We start from the raw sequence: 17719 nt of genomic DNA, 5'->3' as shown, positions 1-17719 counted from the left end.
TTGGATGGTAGGTCCCTCTAATAAAAGCAAACAAAATGCATGCGCAAAAATCGTGTTGCGCATGCGCAGAAATGCAACTTTCTTATTTATGGAACAATTTTAACGAAATTTAGATGGTAGGTCCTTTTAATAAAAGCTAACAAAACAATTTTTGGTTTCAGCTAGGAAGCTATTCTGTCAAGAATTTGACACCTGGTTTACCTTACGCGTCAAAGTTATGTTCCGAATTACGAACTACGGAATATTCGAGGGGCGGGACACTCCTTAAATGGGTGTACCCGAGAATTAAATATATTTAATAAATACATTTAAATCCAATAAATACATTAAGGGCCAATTGCACCGTCAAAATTAAGTATCCCTTAAAGTTAAGCATAACTTAAATACCATTGTAATTAATAATTAATAATTGTCTTAATAATCATTGCCATAGATTTTAAGTTCGACTTAAATTTAAGCAAGGCTTAATTTTTTTGGTGCAAGTGGGTCTCAATCCCATTAATTATGTATAAATTCCATTAAATACAGTTAAATCTCATTAATACCTCGTTAAATACAATTAAATTCCGCTAAATAGCAAAAATATTTTAAACGATGGAATCGATACTATTGATTCTAAATACGTATAGTACTCACACGCAACTGTGGTAAAAAATGGCAGAGAGTGCTTTTTAAAAATTATAGTTGGAGATCTGAATTACATTTACCGCGCGGGTGAAATTTCGCCAGTGTCACTCTCGGAATCTATCTTTCGGGCGTTTTGCATCTCCGGTCTCCCGCAAAATTATCACTGCGTGGGTGACGACACTACAAAGGGTGCCTACGTTGAAAATCTAAAAAAAAGGGAATGTTGGATGTATCCTTTTATTGCAAGAAATCAAAGAAATCAGAATATTTGTTGCTGCTAAGGAACTCGACAGACATCAGTGCATCTACTTAATTTTGCATTAAATTCCTGTTCGTTTTTCTGTAAGTACATCGTTGCTACATCGTGTCGCGGCATCGTGGGACAACGCCCTAAATCTACAGACATTTTTAAGAAGGAGAATGTTTCAATGGAGCAAGTTCTATACCGAGTTCTATACCTATGATCATAAATCATCTAATAGAAAGTGGTCCCTTTCGAATCACTTATACTAAGAGGCAAACTCGAGGGAAAACTATTCAAAAATTATATGCCTAAATAATTACAATGTACAGGGTGTCCAATTTTCTACATTTAGGTATAAGGCATGTTCGTAATTTTTAGTGCTATCAAAAATAATATGTGCCTGTCATGTGCTCTGTTTGGGTTAAACTTAAAATTAAAAACATTCGCTCAGGAAAATAAAAAATTGGCAATTTCATGGGAAAATGTTTATTACAAAAGTACTTGCAGAATAATCTTCCGTTTTCAAAATAAGTGTTATACGATATCAGCTAAGAAAGTAACCGGACCTAACCTCATTATTTAAATAGAACACCCTGTATATTTTAAACTAAAAAGATAAGCATATTAAATTCTCTCTGTAAAAATATCACACTAGGGATGACATTAAAAAAAGACAAGTGACCCAAAAAATTTCCAAGATTTAAAAAAAAAATTTAAAAGGTTCATATGATTTAGACATTTTTAATTTTTTGAAAAATCTTTCGTATTTTAACCGCGCTCTGCAGTCGATGTGACCACTTTTCTGTGGTTACCTTAACTGCGGCTCGCGTGATTGAGGTAGCAGACTCGTCTGCCATTTTGGAACCTACTGACAGGCCAAATCTATGCACAAAAAACTGGTTAAGGTCTTACCTTTATTTTGCGATGTGGCGCTGGCGTCCAGATTTGTTACGCGACGATGTTCTGTTGCATGTGTGCGTCCAGCTTAAGAGGTGTTGATATTTGCGACGATTGTGGGTCATGATTTCGTGTATACTACGCATGTGAACTTTCCTTTCGTGAAATACGACGGCCGCAAATCTGCTACGGTGTTTCATTCCATTCCAGTGTGGGTAGCTACCAGAGGAGGTATTTACAATGTGCTGATTTGAGATATATCTAAGCTAAACTTTGTTTTTCAGGTTCACAAAAAGGGTACTCGAAACAATTCCTTCCTCAGCGATGAAAAACGTTAAAATAAAGAAGATTCGAACAGTTTCTCGTGCTGGGACGATCTACTCCGAAGGTCGTTCGATTCTCTTTTGAGGCCCACGATTAAAATCACCAACGATAAATGAATGGTAAGTGTTGTCTAACCAATTTTAGCAATTGCTCATTCTTTTGCCAAGCACAGTGCTCGAATGGAGGCATCAAAATTGCGGGAAGCCCATAAAGGTACTGGCCAAATTTTCGGACCTCGTATTTCAGAGAACGGAGAAGAGTGGACGAGGACTGTAACAGCTATACCCCAAAGGTACCGTGGTTCGAGAATATAGATTCTTTTTTGAGGGTCGTTGACCTGCGGACGAACTTCGAATGGCCCGCGCAGACATGTTTTAAAATTCACCAAATTTGGTTCCAATCGGTTCAGCCGTTTAGCTGGAAATGGGAGTTTGACTCATTTCCGCATGCACGATTGTACCGATAACTGTTGGTTTCAACTTGACCGTGCACTCTTGCACAACGGCATAATCGTACGAGAATACCAATCGGGAAATTTCCCGGAAAATGGGCAAGTGCACCATCCTGTTGAAAACAGCAGTGTCCAATTTTTGTTTTTTTTTTGTGTGCCGTACTGCGTTGTATTCGTAATAAAAACTGCTACTATATACAGTATGTACTTTTTTACGGACCATATAAAAAAATAAAGGTGCTGATGATTTCTCCGAAACGAATCGTTGAATTGAAAATCTCTTAACGTGTCTTATAGAGCTCCAAACGTGGCAATGAGAAAGTGTTTTTTTTTGTTGTATCTGTTCACATCAGAAAAAAATAAATATGAAATCGGCAAATTTCGGTTTTCCTGGCATATTTTCGTAAATAATCGGAATTTTCCGGTTTTCTTTAAAGCAAGATACACTAGAAAATACACCGAACGATTCTTCGCGAATTTTCTTTCGTGTGCCGCCCTAGACAATGCTAACATATTCGGTCGCTTGTTTGTACGTGCACATTATCCGAATAAATCCATTCGAACGAATTCGTTCGCTATATGAATACGTGCCTTTACACGAACCTTTGCTTCTACGGTTAGTATACTTATGATAGACTATGTTATGATATTATTTAGACTAAAATCTCTTAAGCACCGTTTTTTTGGTGTTGTTTCCGCAAATTTAATCCAGCACTTCCACCACTCTGATTCTTCCTCCAAAATCGAAATTTCTTCAATATTTGTTGTCCATTTCAATCCAAATTTAGTCAATTCACTATCCATTAGCCCCATATCCTGATCTTCTAAAATTACAGGACAACAGAACCTTAACCATGGAAGTTGGAATTCGCTAAGGAATGTGTAACAACTCACCTTCCGAAGTTACCAGCCCTAAAAATGGATGGCACTTAAGCGTCGTGCTTCAGTTGGGTGGCTCTCGAGGGTGCGACGCGAAGAGAGGCCCCGAAGACTAGGCGGGCGCGACTGTGAGTGCAGAAGGGCCGAGCGCGAGCCCGTCGGCGCAGTACTTGGTGATAGTATCAAATACTTCAGCGAGTAATGACGCGGAGAAGGGTTTTGTGTGAATAGCAGTTGCAATTTTTTCCAAAAAACCATTAACGATTTCGAAAATCGAAAACAAACGGTATCAATCGGAATAGATTTGCGAAAGAATGACAATCGGTCGGTTCGAATCGGTCGAATGTGACCTGTGGAGGGTGAAATATGATTTGACGGCTCAAAATATTATTATTTTTGAGATAACTCAAACACTAGTTGTCCCATTTGGACCAAACTTATACAGTAGACGTGTCCATGTTGGGGGTATCCTGGTCGGACATGGTTACGATTAGAACCACCTCCCCTGCCAGCATCCTTATCTTCATCTCGCGTGTGGGATGGCTTCAGTGACGTTGAGGGTACGAACGACTCTAGTCAGGGAGATAGTACAAATGCCCCGAATTTGAAGCCTAGGTACGCGTGGACCCGACGTTCTCTACCAGTGGACCGAACGTGGGCCCTATACCTCCACAGGTTACGAAGATATTACTTTTTTTTCGAAAAAAAAACATCACTTCACTTTTATTTTTTCCGAAAAAACTATTAACGATATCGAACATAAATCGAAAACAAATGGCATCAATCGGAATACATTTGCGAAAAAATGATGTTCGATCCTGGGTTCGATCGGTTCAAATCGATCAACAAATGTGACCTGTGGAGAGATCAACGTGACAGGACGGTTCAAAATGTTGGTTTTTTTACGATAACTCAAAAACAATATGAAGTGAACGGTATTTGGTGAATTTCATCACCTGTTTGTGAAATTGATGGCAGATCCTGAAAAATGTCATACCTATTTTCGGATGACATTGGACACATTCAATTATACAAGGTGTTAATTAATTGAGTGCCACTAATACAGGGTGTGAATCTTCTGGTGATGTTAAGGAGAAAAGTTTATATCAACATCTGTCTTAAACCTCTTAGTTTTAGAGCACAGGGTGTTACAATTTTAAGAAAAAAGTAAGTTTTTTATGAAATTTTGTACACACCTTTTCACCAGTGACGTCCGTACGGGGTTTGAACTGACAATTTTATTTATTAAATTTAGGACATATGGTGATATAAACGCATCGCATCGCAAAGCACGAAATAGTGCATTCAAGTTCAGAGGTTTGAATCCATTGCATAAAAAGGTTGAATGTGGTTTGAAAGTTAAAACGTTAACGTTACATCGACATGGACATCAAATATTTGAATAATTAAATAACGATCAAACAACAAACGTGTATGTCGGGTGCTAACTTCACACCCAAAATTTATTCTGAAGATGCTATCAACCGACAAACGGTAAAGAATACCCAACAAACCCAAACAAACGACCAACAAACGATTACAACTAAAAAAAATGAAGTATTACAACTTGGGGGGGAGCCAAATTTTTGAATTTTGAATAATTCAATAACGATACGCCCCAAATTTTGAAATTTGAATTATTAAATAGCGGTCAACCAACAAACGTCAAAATTTAACTAACAAACACCAACACATGATTGCAATAAAAATATTCAGAAAATTACAAAAGTGGAGGGCTAATTTGACATCGGTATGACTGGTATCTGTGCTTGTCACAGCAAATTTTTTAAATCCCGATTTATATAAATTAAAATATCTGGAGGTACTAAAAATTAAATCGGTAAAACAAGATAAATATCATTCATATTTGCAATCGCCTGAAAAAATGTCACAACAGCGTTCACTGGAATAGGTAGGTACTAAAAAAAGATTAGAAATATACGTTGAGTGAAGGACTACGAATGAACTGTATGCGAGATCAATTTATTTGCTGTGGGTAGTAAAACTTGATTTCGGACATTGTAAGTACCAGTACACTTTTACAACGTTTCTTAAATGTATTGGACGCTCTATAATTTCCGCTTACAATTTTGACATAAACGTGGAGATTAATAATTCATGTCGCAAACGCTAATTATTAATACATTTTGATAGACGCGTTATCATTTACGTAAGCGGCATTGACATTGGCCACGATCGTGGGTCATGATTTCGTGTACACTACGCATGTGAACTGTCCTTTCGTGAAATACGACGGTCTCGAATCCGCTCACGAACTGGTAGTGTTCTACGAGTCGTGTTACATTTCAGTGTCAGTAGGTGCAAAGAGAAGTATTTACAATGTACTAATAAAAGCTATGTCTACAATTTTGTTTTCAGATACATAAAATGGGTACGCGAAACAATGCAGCCATTTTGCGAATGAGCGATAAAGAGACATTAAAATTCTTAAAGTTGTGTAAGCAGGAGCGTGTCTTGTGGGACCCCACGTTTGAGGGATACACAAAGCGCGATGTTCGTATAGAGGCAGCGAAGAGAATCGCGGCGGCCATGGGCTTACCGGATTTCACTTCTTTTCATGTTACTGCGAAGTTTAAAAATTTGCGAAGCTCGTATCTACAGGAGCAGAAGAAGATTGAGAACAGTTTGTCCAGCGGGGACGATGTTTATACGCCGAAGGTCGTTTGGTTTGACACTATGGATTCTTTTTTGAGACCTCATGTAAAACCACGAATGACAAATCATTCTCATCTGGTAAGTATTTAAATTTACTAAAGAATTATAGCAGTCTATTTTTGGTTCGATTGCATTTAGTAAGTGTATTCCCTGTATTTTAATCTATACACTGCTCTAGGGTTGTAACTTGTAAAGCATAAAAAGCATATTTATTTGTATACATGAATCTTGGAGTACGTTTGTCTACATTGTCCAGAAAGATCCATACACTGCGCATGTCATGCGACTTACGATTTGTGAAAAATTTAGTACGTTACCAAATTATATTTTCGATTACCAAACATCAAATGCAACTGGGAAATTTAAATTCATCGAGCAAATTCACATGCGCAGTGTATGGATCGTTCTGGACGATTTAGACAGAATAACCTACACTTCGACTTCGACACGTGATCATATTTTGTTCAGGAAAGACCGGCGCCATTATAGGGGCAGCAGATTTTCGCTTCCGCAAGCACAGAGCGGAAGTTCTGCACTTCCGCCTCCGATTCCGCTTGTAACGGAAGTATACCGGACTTTTTCAAATAGGTATGGCAAGTTGCGCTGTGCGCTGTGATTGACTGAACGGGATGGCGTGATGTTGTCGCGGGCGGGGTTTGTGAACCGAGCCGGCCTGTTTGTCTTTGTTTACTTTCGTTCATCTCATTAGTTCGTCGCAACAGCAACAATTCGTGCGTTTTATCGTTGGAGGTTGTGTTCTTTTGTACTTTGCAATAATGAAACCGAAAACGAGTGCGATTTGGGGATATTTCGTCGAGATTAACGAGTCGACAGCTAAATGCCAAGTTTGTGGCAAACTGTATTCGCGAAAAGGGCGCACTACAACGGCGTTGAAAAGTCACCTGAAATCTTTACACGCTACGAAGTTTGAAGAGTTTGAGAAGTTAGACAAAGCGAAAAAACAAATGGAAAAGGTCAGTCGGGTAATGGTATCTATCTTAATAGTTATTGCCGCGATTGTTTGCTCGTGATATAATTTAGTAAATTTGTACCTATTTTTGGCTTATCGGGATTTGAAATGATTCTATTCTTATCAAATTTATAATAGTATTTACGCTTCCGCTTCCGCCAAAAATAGTTTGTCTTGTTTCCGTTTCTGCTTCCGTTATAACATTTCCGTTGCATCACTATTAAATATTCCATTATTTTTACGAAATTTACTTGTCTTTAATACATACAGCGTTTTCATTGCAAAAGGCCATAAAATTCTCTTGACACAATTACCCACAAAATCAAATTTGGATGGTTTGGTCGTGAATTAATTTTAAAAATCCAACACAATTGCAAAATGAACACATTTCACGTTTTGATTGTATAAAGTGGCGTTTACATTGATCAAGTTCCTTTACTCGATAAAGCAAACCCGCGTAAAGGCTTCTTCAAGTATTTTATTGATCGTTCAAGTAGTACCTGACGCTAGATTCAAGTGAATCAAGTAGGAAGGTCACATGACCACTGTAAATCCACATTCAAGTTCGACCATTCTACTTGTTTCAAGTAAACAGCTGTAGAGAAGGTAGCCTACAAATCTTAGGTCACATTGTTACTACCTTTTGTTGTTGACTGAACATTATTGAAGACCTTAAAATGTATGAAACCTACCCCAGTACTGGGGAACTCCTCTTTAAAAGAGCATCAGCTATATCAGGAGGGGCCGTAGGAGTGGATGGGGCCGGCGGGAAACAGCCAGGCTACGCCGCCACTTGCAAGGCATTGATTTAATTAATCTTCTAAGGTGACGGTGCAAATAAAAAATTATCAAAGTCTACGTGTCCAGAAGGCTGCCACATTCCCTTTGTCGGTACCCACCTCCGACGTCCAATTCATCCGCAATTCACATTTTGGTGGATTTTGCTAAAAACCGTCCACAAAATAGTACTCAATTTTAGGGACACTTCTCATAGCTCCAGTTTCTATTGGCGACACGAGAAAGAGAGACTTTTGGGTGCCCAAAGTCGACTATCTCTAGAAGGCGGGCCTTACAAAACAATCGGACCAAAACTGTAGAAGAATATAGGAAAAATCACCACGTTAGTACAACACGCTCGAGGATGGCGCCCAGATGTCGCCGACCGCATATCATGTAGCCCAGTCTCTGAAGTTGTTAATTACACGACGCCGGTAGCTCTGTACATGTACACTCTTCGTCTTCCTCCAAGCGTTTTTCTACATACCTGTATTTGATTGATAATTGCTATGTTCAGACTCTTAAAATCAAGCCATTGAAAAATGTATAAAAATTATGGACCGTCCACCGCATTACTTCCGAAAGATGGAGATAAAAAACAAAATGTAGATTGGCCGCGATCTTCATCTTCTCGAAACAAGTGTGGATTTTCGTTATCCTACAATTGCTTTTGCTCACAAATCCATTCAAAAAGAAAGTACATTCGTCTCTAAAGCAGAAGTTTTTGGAAAAATCTTCATCAATTCTTGAAGACATTAATTTTCGCCCAATTCTTGTAAAACTTGTATCTTGTAGGGAAAAGAATTGTATGAACCGACCCGATGACATTAGTCAATTATGCGCCCGTTGGATTTGCACCAAATTGATGGAGCACCTCAATTTCGTACACTTCATCCAAAATTCTCAACTGTCTAACATTTATTATATTACACACTGATCCCTTGCCCTGAAACTTACACACAAACTTATGTGCGATATTCTTATGGAGATGCGGTGCAAATTTATTCAAAAAAAGTATTCCAGTTCTTTCAGGATTCCAGGTAAGGACGTGTACCCCAGGTTCAAAACGATTTTAACTAACTAGAACAACAAAACCAAGTAGCAAACATAGAAGAACAAATAAACAATAAAAAAGTAACAAAAAAATGATCTTTGAAAGCAATTTCGACGGACACATTTAAATTGGCAACTTAGTTGACGTCAATTGTTCAGTTGTTGAGTATTCTTTCCTAATCTTGTTTGAGTTTGAAGATAGTTGTAGACGTTGTAGTGTAGGTGAAGAAATAACAATCGAAACGTAAAATGTGTCAAATTCATTTATTTTGTATTTGTCTTAGTTTTTACCACCCGCACGTAGGTACTGCATTGATTGGGGTAGAAAATGACCCCCTCCTCCACTTTTTCAAATACACGTTTTGAAGCATCAGGAATCCGAGTCGAACAAAATCTCGATGATGTCAGTCTGTACTCTCATTTCCGGCTAAACCGAGTGGAGTCTTCTTCCAGCTCTAGAGCCTTTGAAAGTCGTTATTAGTCCTTAAGAGTCTTTAAACATTTTTATTGTCTTTAAAAGAGCATTTGGCTGTCTTCATGAGTTTCTAAGTGTATTCTCTAGAAGTGCATTTAATGGTCTCCACATCCATCTAATGGCCTGTAGAGAGCTTTTGAGAGTCTTTCAGGGCTTAACAATCTTCATGAGTACTTAAAATCCGAATCATGAAGAACTTTGCGATCTTTAACATTCTCTGAGTGCCTTTAATCCTACAATACTCTGCAACAGTCTCCTAAAGGCACAGTTGGATAATTTGCAAAAATGCATTTTTGGCTCTTCGATATTAAATTGTTTGTAATCCGATCTCATCCAACTAACTGATTGACGAATATGGAATTTAAAAATCTTAAGTGGTAACAGTCGCATATGACAGACAGACGAAAACTTTGATTTCATAATGGAAGTTATTCAGGCTAAAGACGTTGCTGAATGGTATAATTGAAAGAACCGGCGCTCCTGATTGCAAGCTGTGTAGAAGGTATCACGATGTTTGCATTTCAATTTGTGGGAGTTTGCTACTTTTCAAGTTTTTGGAGAGCTTCTGGAAGATGGGGTGGAAGGGATAAATAATTGAATTGTTGTAGTCCACTCCTTCGCCTCAGGTTTTCTTTATTAAGTACCTCAAAAGCTGCACAGGGTGTAACCCCTCGGATCATAATTCCTTTTCCATAAAAGAGATTGAAAAAATCTACACCGTTTCTAAAGTGTCCCTGACGACCGGTGAAGTATCAAACTTAAGTTTTTTTTTAATGAACCACTCCATATTTAATTAAAGAATTGACAAGTCGTAACTAATATACTATACCTATTTGTTTAGGAGAAAATATTTCCTGGGGCGAAAAAACCCAAAACTCATGATCATTTCACTGATTTCAGAATTGGCAAAACGAAAGCATGTCCCCTAGTTCATCTTCCCAAAATGTGATTATCCTAGACGATCCCAAGTTAGACGATTTCGTAAAACGAGAAGACGAAGAGCTCTCATCTACACCACCGCCCTATCTTGTACCGACGACACATCGCAGTGAGGAAATGCCGTCCGACGCCCTTATTGAAGTAGATTGTGGTGCGCCTAGGAAAAAGCAAAAGGTTGGCGAATTGAAACAAACCGACCCTCTCGGCTGTGGTTGTGCAAACGTAGACAAAGGATGTGAGAGGGCGTCTAACTACCCCGCTGTTCCCAAAGAGGACAGCTTCGACTTCTTCGGCAAATACATCGCGTCTACACTACGCGGAGTGCCGTTACAAACAGCGCTAGAGTTGCAACGTGATATGATTTCATTAATAATGAATAAATGTAAATAAAGAATGTAATTCCTAATTTTATGAATAAATTTGCCTTATTTTTATAAATTTTCAGGTGCACAAATGGATGCTTTATTTGGACACTTATATCCCGATTTTTTTAATTTTATTTATCGGGCAAAGTTAACATCACTCACTACTTAGGTTATAGTTGCAAATATAAACACAAGCCTGATGGGCTAGATGTCAGTCTTTTGCACCACCAGGGTAAACTTCTTGTGGAAGGTATTTCGACTTGCCAAAATGATGGTTTCTTAGACTAAGGTAATGGTGCGCACAAGATGCTGGCGGTTTCCGGCCTCGTGTGGTACGCAAGTACTACGTGGTCAACCGGCAAGCAATATTCACCTTTTTGGCAAGTGCTCTAGAAATAATATAGTGGATACTCGATGATATTCAGTTACCAGTTATAATAACATCACAAATACATACAAAGAAAACAAAACGTGTTCGAGCATTTTTGGTACCTACCTGATTTATAGAGATGCATTGATTCTTTAATAAATTACCTAATTACATTGTCTTTTGTTCTTTAATTCTTTCTTCGCACTTTCATTCATTATGTTTGACTTTGCATACCCTAATTCAATAGCAGTTTCTTAGAAACAAATTATAAACCATGCAAATATTTGGGTAAAAAAGACTTTAGACTGCAGGTGCATTAATACAAATCGTAAATTATGCTGTGCTTTCCATTGTTTGTTCTTGTAATTTAGGGGCATGATCTCATAGGATGACTCCGCTTCAAACGCAAACATTTTTTCGCAATTAAAGTGTTAATAAAATAAACGTTAATATCATTAATCATTTAATTTGGTCTATAGACTAATATAACCCGTACCTGGAATACTACATCTACGCCTTCGAATTTTATGCGGCGGGCGGGCGACATATATTGTATTAAAAAAAGATCATTTTTTAATCATACCTCGCCAAAAATAGTGCTTTCCAAAAAAAGTGACCCTTTTAGTTCTGTAAATGCACGCCACTATAAATAATTTTTAAGCATGTAGATTTTTTAAAATTGTTTTTGATTCAATAAATTGTTTTCGCTAACGAAAGAATACATAATGAAATTAATTAACACAATCATTCTCCTTAATTTAGATTTTTCTCTTAAATTGAATTATGTAATATAATAAGTGTTTTATGTTGCTGTATCCAATAAAGTGTACTCTTTCAGATTATGTAATGAAAAGTAGCAGTTGCTATTAAAACAAAAGTAAGCCCCCCTTGACCATGCAGAAGTACGCCACTGATCACAAATTTAAAGTAGATTGGTAGTAGCAAACTTTTTAGAATTTGGACCATAAAGAAATTCTTTTAAAAAACGTTGTTTTGAAGTAGCAAGTTCGCAAGTAATCGGCGAGCTTTAAAATTAATAAAAATAAAATTTTATTAAGAAATAGAATTACAACTCAAAAAATTCTACGGTAGCGGTTACAACGGCGGAACGATCGACTCGGGCGCCACCAAGAGATGCTATAACCTTACCCCTAGTCAAAGTCTGGGTAGGAATGGTTTGGCGTATTGGTCTCGGAAGCCTCTGTTAAACTCAAACGGCAGCTCCAAGAATTCCAAAGAGCGGTGGGCGGCTCTAGAGAATGCTAAAACAAAATTAAAGCGCACAGCAATTTTCTTAAGCGGGAACAGTAAATAATTGGATTCGGTAGCAGTATCTACGGCAAAGTAAATGTAGGAAAGCGAAATAATGACACCTTCTTATAATTAATGGATCAAAAAATAACAGAAAGCTTACCCTTAAATTAAATGGAGCAGTAAAAACTACTATGCAAGAAAAGGCAAAAGCTATATACGGTGTGGTAAACGTAATGTAAAAATTAAACGGTATTAAAGTAAAATAAATTTACGGAGAAGCTCAAAATTACGGTACTTACGAAACGTAACTTGTGAAGATGCAAAAGGCAGAAAGATAAACTTACTATTCGGTTAAAACACCAAAAGATCCCCTCTAAACAACGGCTTTACTTTTTATAAAATTCATCCAAAATTATGCCATGAAGGAAACGACCGTTATTCCAGCCGACAGCGTGTCCTTGCCATAACGCTTAAAAATGAAAACTTCTTTAATTAATTACGTCTTAAAAATACGAGACCGGTGGCAAAATTCACGTTTTTTAGGGGAGCATCTAACGGATGTAATCTTGACTTAATCGGAAACTGTTTCCTGTAGCCCATTCAACTAATTACGGTTACTTATCCATGAAACCTCCAAATTCACAGTTCAGCAATACCCTTTTGTTCCTTGGAATGTGAGGTCAAGCGGCGAAATCTGTTATCACGTTGATATTTTCCTTAAACTGCACGACCTTGCCGGTTTAATGCTGGTTCTCGTATATCATTAGATATTAAAAAATGGGTAATTAACGGACCTAAAACTTAAGAAGAATGATTCTCTCTCTTTTTCCCTGGCAGGAGAGCTTTCGGCGGCTGTAATAATAAATTTAAATATTCCTACGGGAACGATTGGAAACGGCAAATTAAATACGGCCTACGGGGCGGCTCGACAAATTAATCCATTTCTACCTTATATTTCCAACTCTTCGTAACGAAGCGCCCAACTTAAAACGTTTCTGGATACCGGGTGTTCATCTACAGAGTGATCACTAAAACTGGTGATTTCTAACGGAAAACGGCTGCTTCGTTACAACAGAGAAAAATTTCACACATTTAAAGAACATTAAAATATGTTTTTCAAACTTATAGTTCAGATTTAATTTTGACCAAAAGGGGACAACATGATGCACACTTTTCATTATGTTAAGCCAAATACAGCTTTGTTTATTGTTGTTAGCAAAAAGGGTCAGGAAGATGCTTTCCTTTTTTTGTTGTATTTTAACCAACACTATATTTTTTGTAATACTTTAGCCCTAACCACCGATTTTTTTATTTCAACAAATACCTATTTCGGACAGATTTGTTTCACATTTTAATAACCTTTTTATTATTTTTTTAACCGAAAAAAACGGAAAGGTGCATCGTTTTTTATAATTTTTTAATATTTTCGAGGTCTGAGAGATAACTTTCAAATCTATTTCCTGAATTGATTTTGTACAAAATGTAAATTAAAGATTGCACATTAATTAATAACCATTTTTAGTTTTTTCGCTATTTTTTTAAGTCATAATTCACATTTTTTAATTTATTTTCGACTCAAAGGGAGCATGCAGTGTCCTTTTTATAGGAGTATTTTTGTGGTGTCTTAGACTCGACTAAACCTTTTTTTTTGTATATAGGGGATTAATTCATGGTCACCGGTTAAACTGTAGTGTGGATTTATTCGCGTAGTCGCGAACGAAGTTAAGTGAACAACCAGTAATTGTCGCAGGGTGTTTTATATTTTGACGGAACAACCCCAATAATCGAAAGTGTGATTAATTGCGAAACAAATTGAAGGCGAAGAAGCGAATTAAGTACATGACAAACGCGCAAAATTTTAAAGCGACAATTAAAAGTTTTTTCATTTATAAAGGATAATTTATGGTTCAGAAACTATTGCTTTGAATACGAACCGCAGGAGAAGTTTCAACCCACAAGAAATTAAAATCGCGCGACCTTAAATAAAGTTGAATTACACAATAGTGGCGAATACGGACAATAGTGGAAGTATTTAAACGGGCGATGTTAAATTCTATCATCGTAATATTTCGAGGTGAATGGACTGTCTTCGCATTTCTGAAGCGGGTGATTGTGCGTATGTATCGGATCATCGATCGAGTGATCGTTTTTGAAATTCATAATCAAATATGCCATACATTATACGAGATCTAGGATTTTGGATCGTCTTATCGGATCAATCAATACTTCGAGGTTGGATGGTCAGGGAACACTACCATTACTTTCCAGTTTACTTTAAAGTTATAATATACGGATTCCTTTAAGGGCGTTGATTTTTGTCACTTATAATTGCACAAGAGGTTTGTATTTTACTGAGTAAATTTGGGTTGTTTAGGTAATGAAAATCTGGTGCCTAGCAATTAGACGAGAAAAACTGTCAACCATTAGGTGGAGCATTTTTAGGTTTCCAGTTTTTCGAGTTCAATTGCTAAAAGGATACAGATTTGAGAGAAGGCCAAGCTCAATCGGACGGATTTCTGCAACTCATTTAAATATCAATCATTAATTATGCTTAATTGATCGCATCCCAAACCCAATATTCGCTAATCCAATTAACATCTTTTTAATTGGAATTTTTCTGCAATCGGGGAGGTCAAGAATTCAAGATGGCACGCTGCTAATCTGTGCTGTGCGGCCTTTCAGCCGTCAAAACAGCTTTTCTATCCTGGTGTTATTGAACACATACGTGGTTAATTGCTTATTGAAATTGAAATCTTAAAATATTAAATCGATGTCATTTTCCCCATCCCAAGGGCTGTCGGATGCTACAAAACTAATTTAAATATCCCTAAGCCGCCCTAAGGGAACACCTTGAAAACATATGAATCTGGATTATCGGCGAGTACGAAGAAACCCTTTTTCCTGTTAATTCCTAAAATAAAGCTAAATATTTTCAGAGCTCTACGTAACAAAGCGCTTCCACGTCGAGTGGGTGCTTTTCAAGGCGGAAAACGAGTAACTAAATTTTTGTGAGATGAATTCAGGTTAGAATCGTTGTAGAGTTCTTTAGTTATATTGTTTACGTATTTTGTCGCCCTTTAGACTGGGAATTACAACATCCTATTTAAAGATGTATGCATCTAGAGCTAATGAGGGTATGTCGGCGCCTATTGGACATAAATAGTATGAGGAAGTTCATTTAATGGAACCTGTTGTCCTCTGAAACTGCTTTCCTAGACATTAATAATTAATAGTCTAATTAATTAACATATATGGAGACTTTTCTACACAGAATTATCCGCATTACCTTGTTCGCCAATCGCATGGAAGGTTGCAAATGAAACACAATTTACTTGTTTTAACTTTATAGGTATATCTACATTTACATGAATACACATTTATGATTTTTTTACATTACATCAGTCGAAGAACATTTTTATCGAGTACATATTCTCGGTGGAATATATTTAAAGAGCAAGGAGTTCAAACAGGTTAGCATTGAGTTAGATATGATTTACCATTTTGATACCTAATCGTGTATGGCAAGCAGCATTTTGCATTGGTCAAGCCAAAATCTCTTCAGATGTGTAACATGTTGCTAGAGGCACAGTCCTATACGCGTTGCACATATACCAAAATATACTCTTAACACTGCCTAATTTTTACCGCTATTCTATTTATCCAAAAAACTTATAAATATAAATTGCATCTTCTTTGCGTTAAATTTGTACATACAAGTGGTAGAAAGTAATATACTATACTAAGAACGAAGGAACATAAATAAATGGGAAAACAAAACAAATTAATAGTACCTCGATCGTAAATAAAACTAGAATTTTGTACACGTTCATCTTTCAAAATCACACGGTAACCAGTGGCGCGATTCACTTTAAATATTTGCAAAAATACGCTTTGATACTTAAATGCGAAGTATTGGACGTAGAAACCCCTCCGTACACCTTTTCCTAATCACTTATTCGTCTTTCTAACATAATATTTACACTGGTTATTTACACACTTCCTTTCAGTACTCATACTTGGAATGCTAATCGTGGGTTTTGGGAAACTTTTACTAACCTAAAAGATTGGATAATTAAGCTGCGATATATACACTCATCTCATACTTCACACACACTAATTACAAGCCCCGAAGTGAACCGTAAAAGCACCGCACAATTTTTACGTAAACGTAAGCGCACAGATTATGCCCAATAACGATATGATTGCACTACCCCTTGCGGTTATCGCGAAGTTTCCATCGGATTCTTTGGCGTCCTTGTTTTTCAAAGATTGCGCCCCGCCCTGATCTGCAATCATGATGTTGTTTTCCATGTCCAAGCTGTTGTCGTCCACGTTTACGACCTTGTTCATTTCTTGGTCGTACACTTCGGGTGGGGTTATTGGGATAACCTCTTCGGTGGTGGTGGTGGTTTTAAATGTAACGGTAGTTCGAGTTGTTGTGGTCGTGGTGGTGGTCGTCGTAGTGGTTGGTACGAAGCTGTTGTTGTGTAGGAAGTAGATTGGGCCAAATTCGGGGATGACGTCTCTCATCGTGTGTTCTCTCTGGCTGTCTTTGATTAGCCTTTCCATTTTGTCACCGTATTGGTAGATCGAAACGACGGTTGCAGTGTAGGGGGTGTCCCACTCGCCGTAATTTCCTCGAAGCGTTACGTTTACGGCGGTCCCAGGTGCTAGGAACCCTTCGATTTGATATGTGGACAATTTCTCCATCGACTCGGGTAACCCCCACTTGCCGTTGGTGCTTGTGCCGTTATGGGAACGCACTACTAGTGGTAGTCCAGTTAGCATACCATGGCCGTGTCCCCAGTACAAGGTGTAGTTGAACTTGTAGGGCATGACTGCATCAACTCGGGCAACTCCAACAGACTCGTCATACTCGTTTTTGAGTATTTCGTGTCCGAGCACTAGAGGCTGCTGATTGACGCGCTTACGATTGTAGTCAAGCTTGATGCGTACAAGTTCGTACGCGACCGGTTCTGTTTCGACCAATATTTCGCCGTCCTCGAACTCGAGCTGCTTGTTGTTCTGATCGACTAAGGTGTACCTTCCCAAATTGTCTTTTGGGTCAAATGTTCCCAGGAGATGTGTGAGGGAGCCCTCCTTGTGATGGTTGACTACTTTTCGGCGTGCTATGAAGTTTCGGAACGGTTCGTCGCCACCGGTGACCGCACCTTGGGGGTCTAAGCTGTATTTGTCTCTCGAGACCCAAGTTAGATTTGCAGAGCCCTCTGTGTTGATTAGCACTTCATAGCGATCGAACTGTTCGACGGTGCCTCGTAATGACGTGACGCAGCGAAGATTATTCGGGCGCAGTTGGCCGGATACCCAGATTGCGCTCTGCTTGGCGCGGCATATGTAGACGGGTTTGCTTGAAATTCCATCAGATGCGCTGTTTTCATCGCTTTCATCTAAAAGGCT

At 37.9% G+C, this 17719-nt stretch overlaps 3 protein-coding genes and 1 long non-coding RNA gene across 5 annotated transcripts in view; 3 read left to right on the top strand and 1 right to left on the bottom strand.

The window, feature by feature from the left end:
- LOC116172077 (mitoguardin) overlaps positions 1-17719 on the top strand; it is a 98960-nt gene that overhangs the window by 30459 nt on the left and 50782 nt on the right. The window lies entirely within an intron of this gene.
- LOC116172081 lies at positions 1236-2687 on the top strand. Its single transcript, XR_004145579.1, has 3 exons — positions 1236-1999; positions 2053-2211; positions 2265-2687. It is a non-coding gene; the product is annotated as an uncharacterized LOC116172081 (long non-coding RNA).
- Positions 5100-10809, top strand: LOC116172079. Of its 2 annotated transcripts, XM_031489196.1 has the most exons (4): positions 5100-5753; positions 5802-6176; positions 10274-10707; positions 10758-10809. In XM_031489196.1, exons 2-3 carry the CDS (start codon positions 5811-5813, stop codon positions 10700-10702), a joined length of 795 nt encoding a protein of 264 aa, XP_031345056.1. In that variant the 5' UTR covers positions 5100-5753; positions 5802-5810; the 3' UTR covers positions 10703-10707; positions 10758-10809. The 2 variants fall into 2 exon arrangements, with proteins under 2 accessions (XP_031345056.1, XP_031345055.1); XM_031489195.1 differs by having other exon boundaries at positions 10274-10764.
- The window catches only part of LOC116172078 (protein unzipped), a 45368-nt gene continuing 43277 nt past the window's right edge, over positions 15629-17719 (bottom strand). The window contains exon 3 of the mRNA XM_031489194.1: positions 15629-17709. Coding sequence (XP_031345054.1) covers positions 16460-17709 — 1250 coding nt within the window. The 3' untranslated portion in view covers positions 15629-16459. The remainder of the gene's footprint in view (positions 17710-17719) is intronic.

Source organism: Photinus pyralis, unplaced genomic scaffold, assembly GCF_008802855.1.
Source record: "Photinus pyralis isolate 1611_PpyrPB1 unplaced genomic scaffold, Ppyr1.3 Ppyr1.4_LG5, whole genome shotgun sequence".
Classification (NCBI taxonomy): Eukaryota; Metazoa; Arthropoda; class Insecta; order Coleoptera; family Lampyridae; genus Photinus; species Photinus pyralis.
Note: the sequence above shows the minus strand (reverse complement) of the source record. Positions and strands in the feature narration are given on the sequence as shown.

Excerpts from the sequence above, each read along its gene's own strand:
- LOC116172079 (XM_031489196.1), top strand. The coding sequence starts at position 5,811 with ATGGGTACGCGAAACAATGCAGCCATTTTGCGAATGAGCGATAAAGAG. Across the intron at positions 6,177-10,273 it reads TGACAAATCATTCTCATCTG|AATTGGCAAAACGAAAGCAT; the intron begins GTAAGTATTTAA and ends CACTGATTTCAG.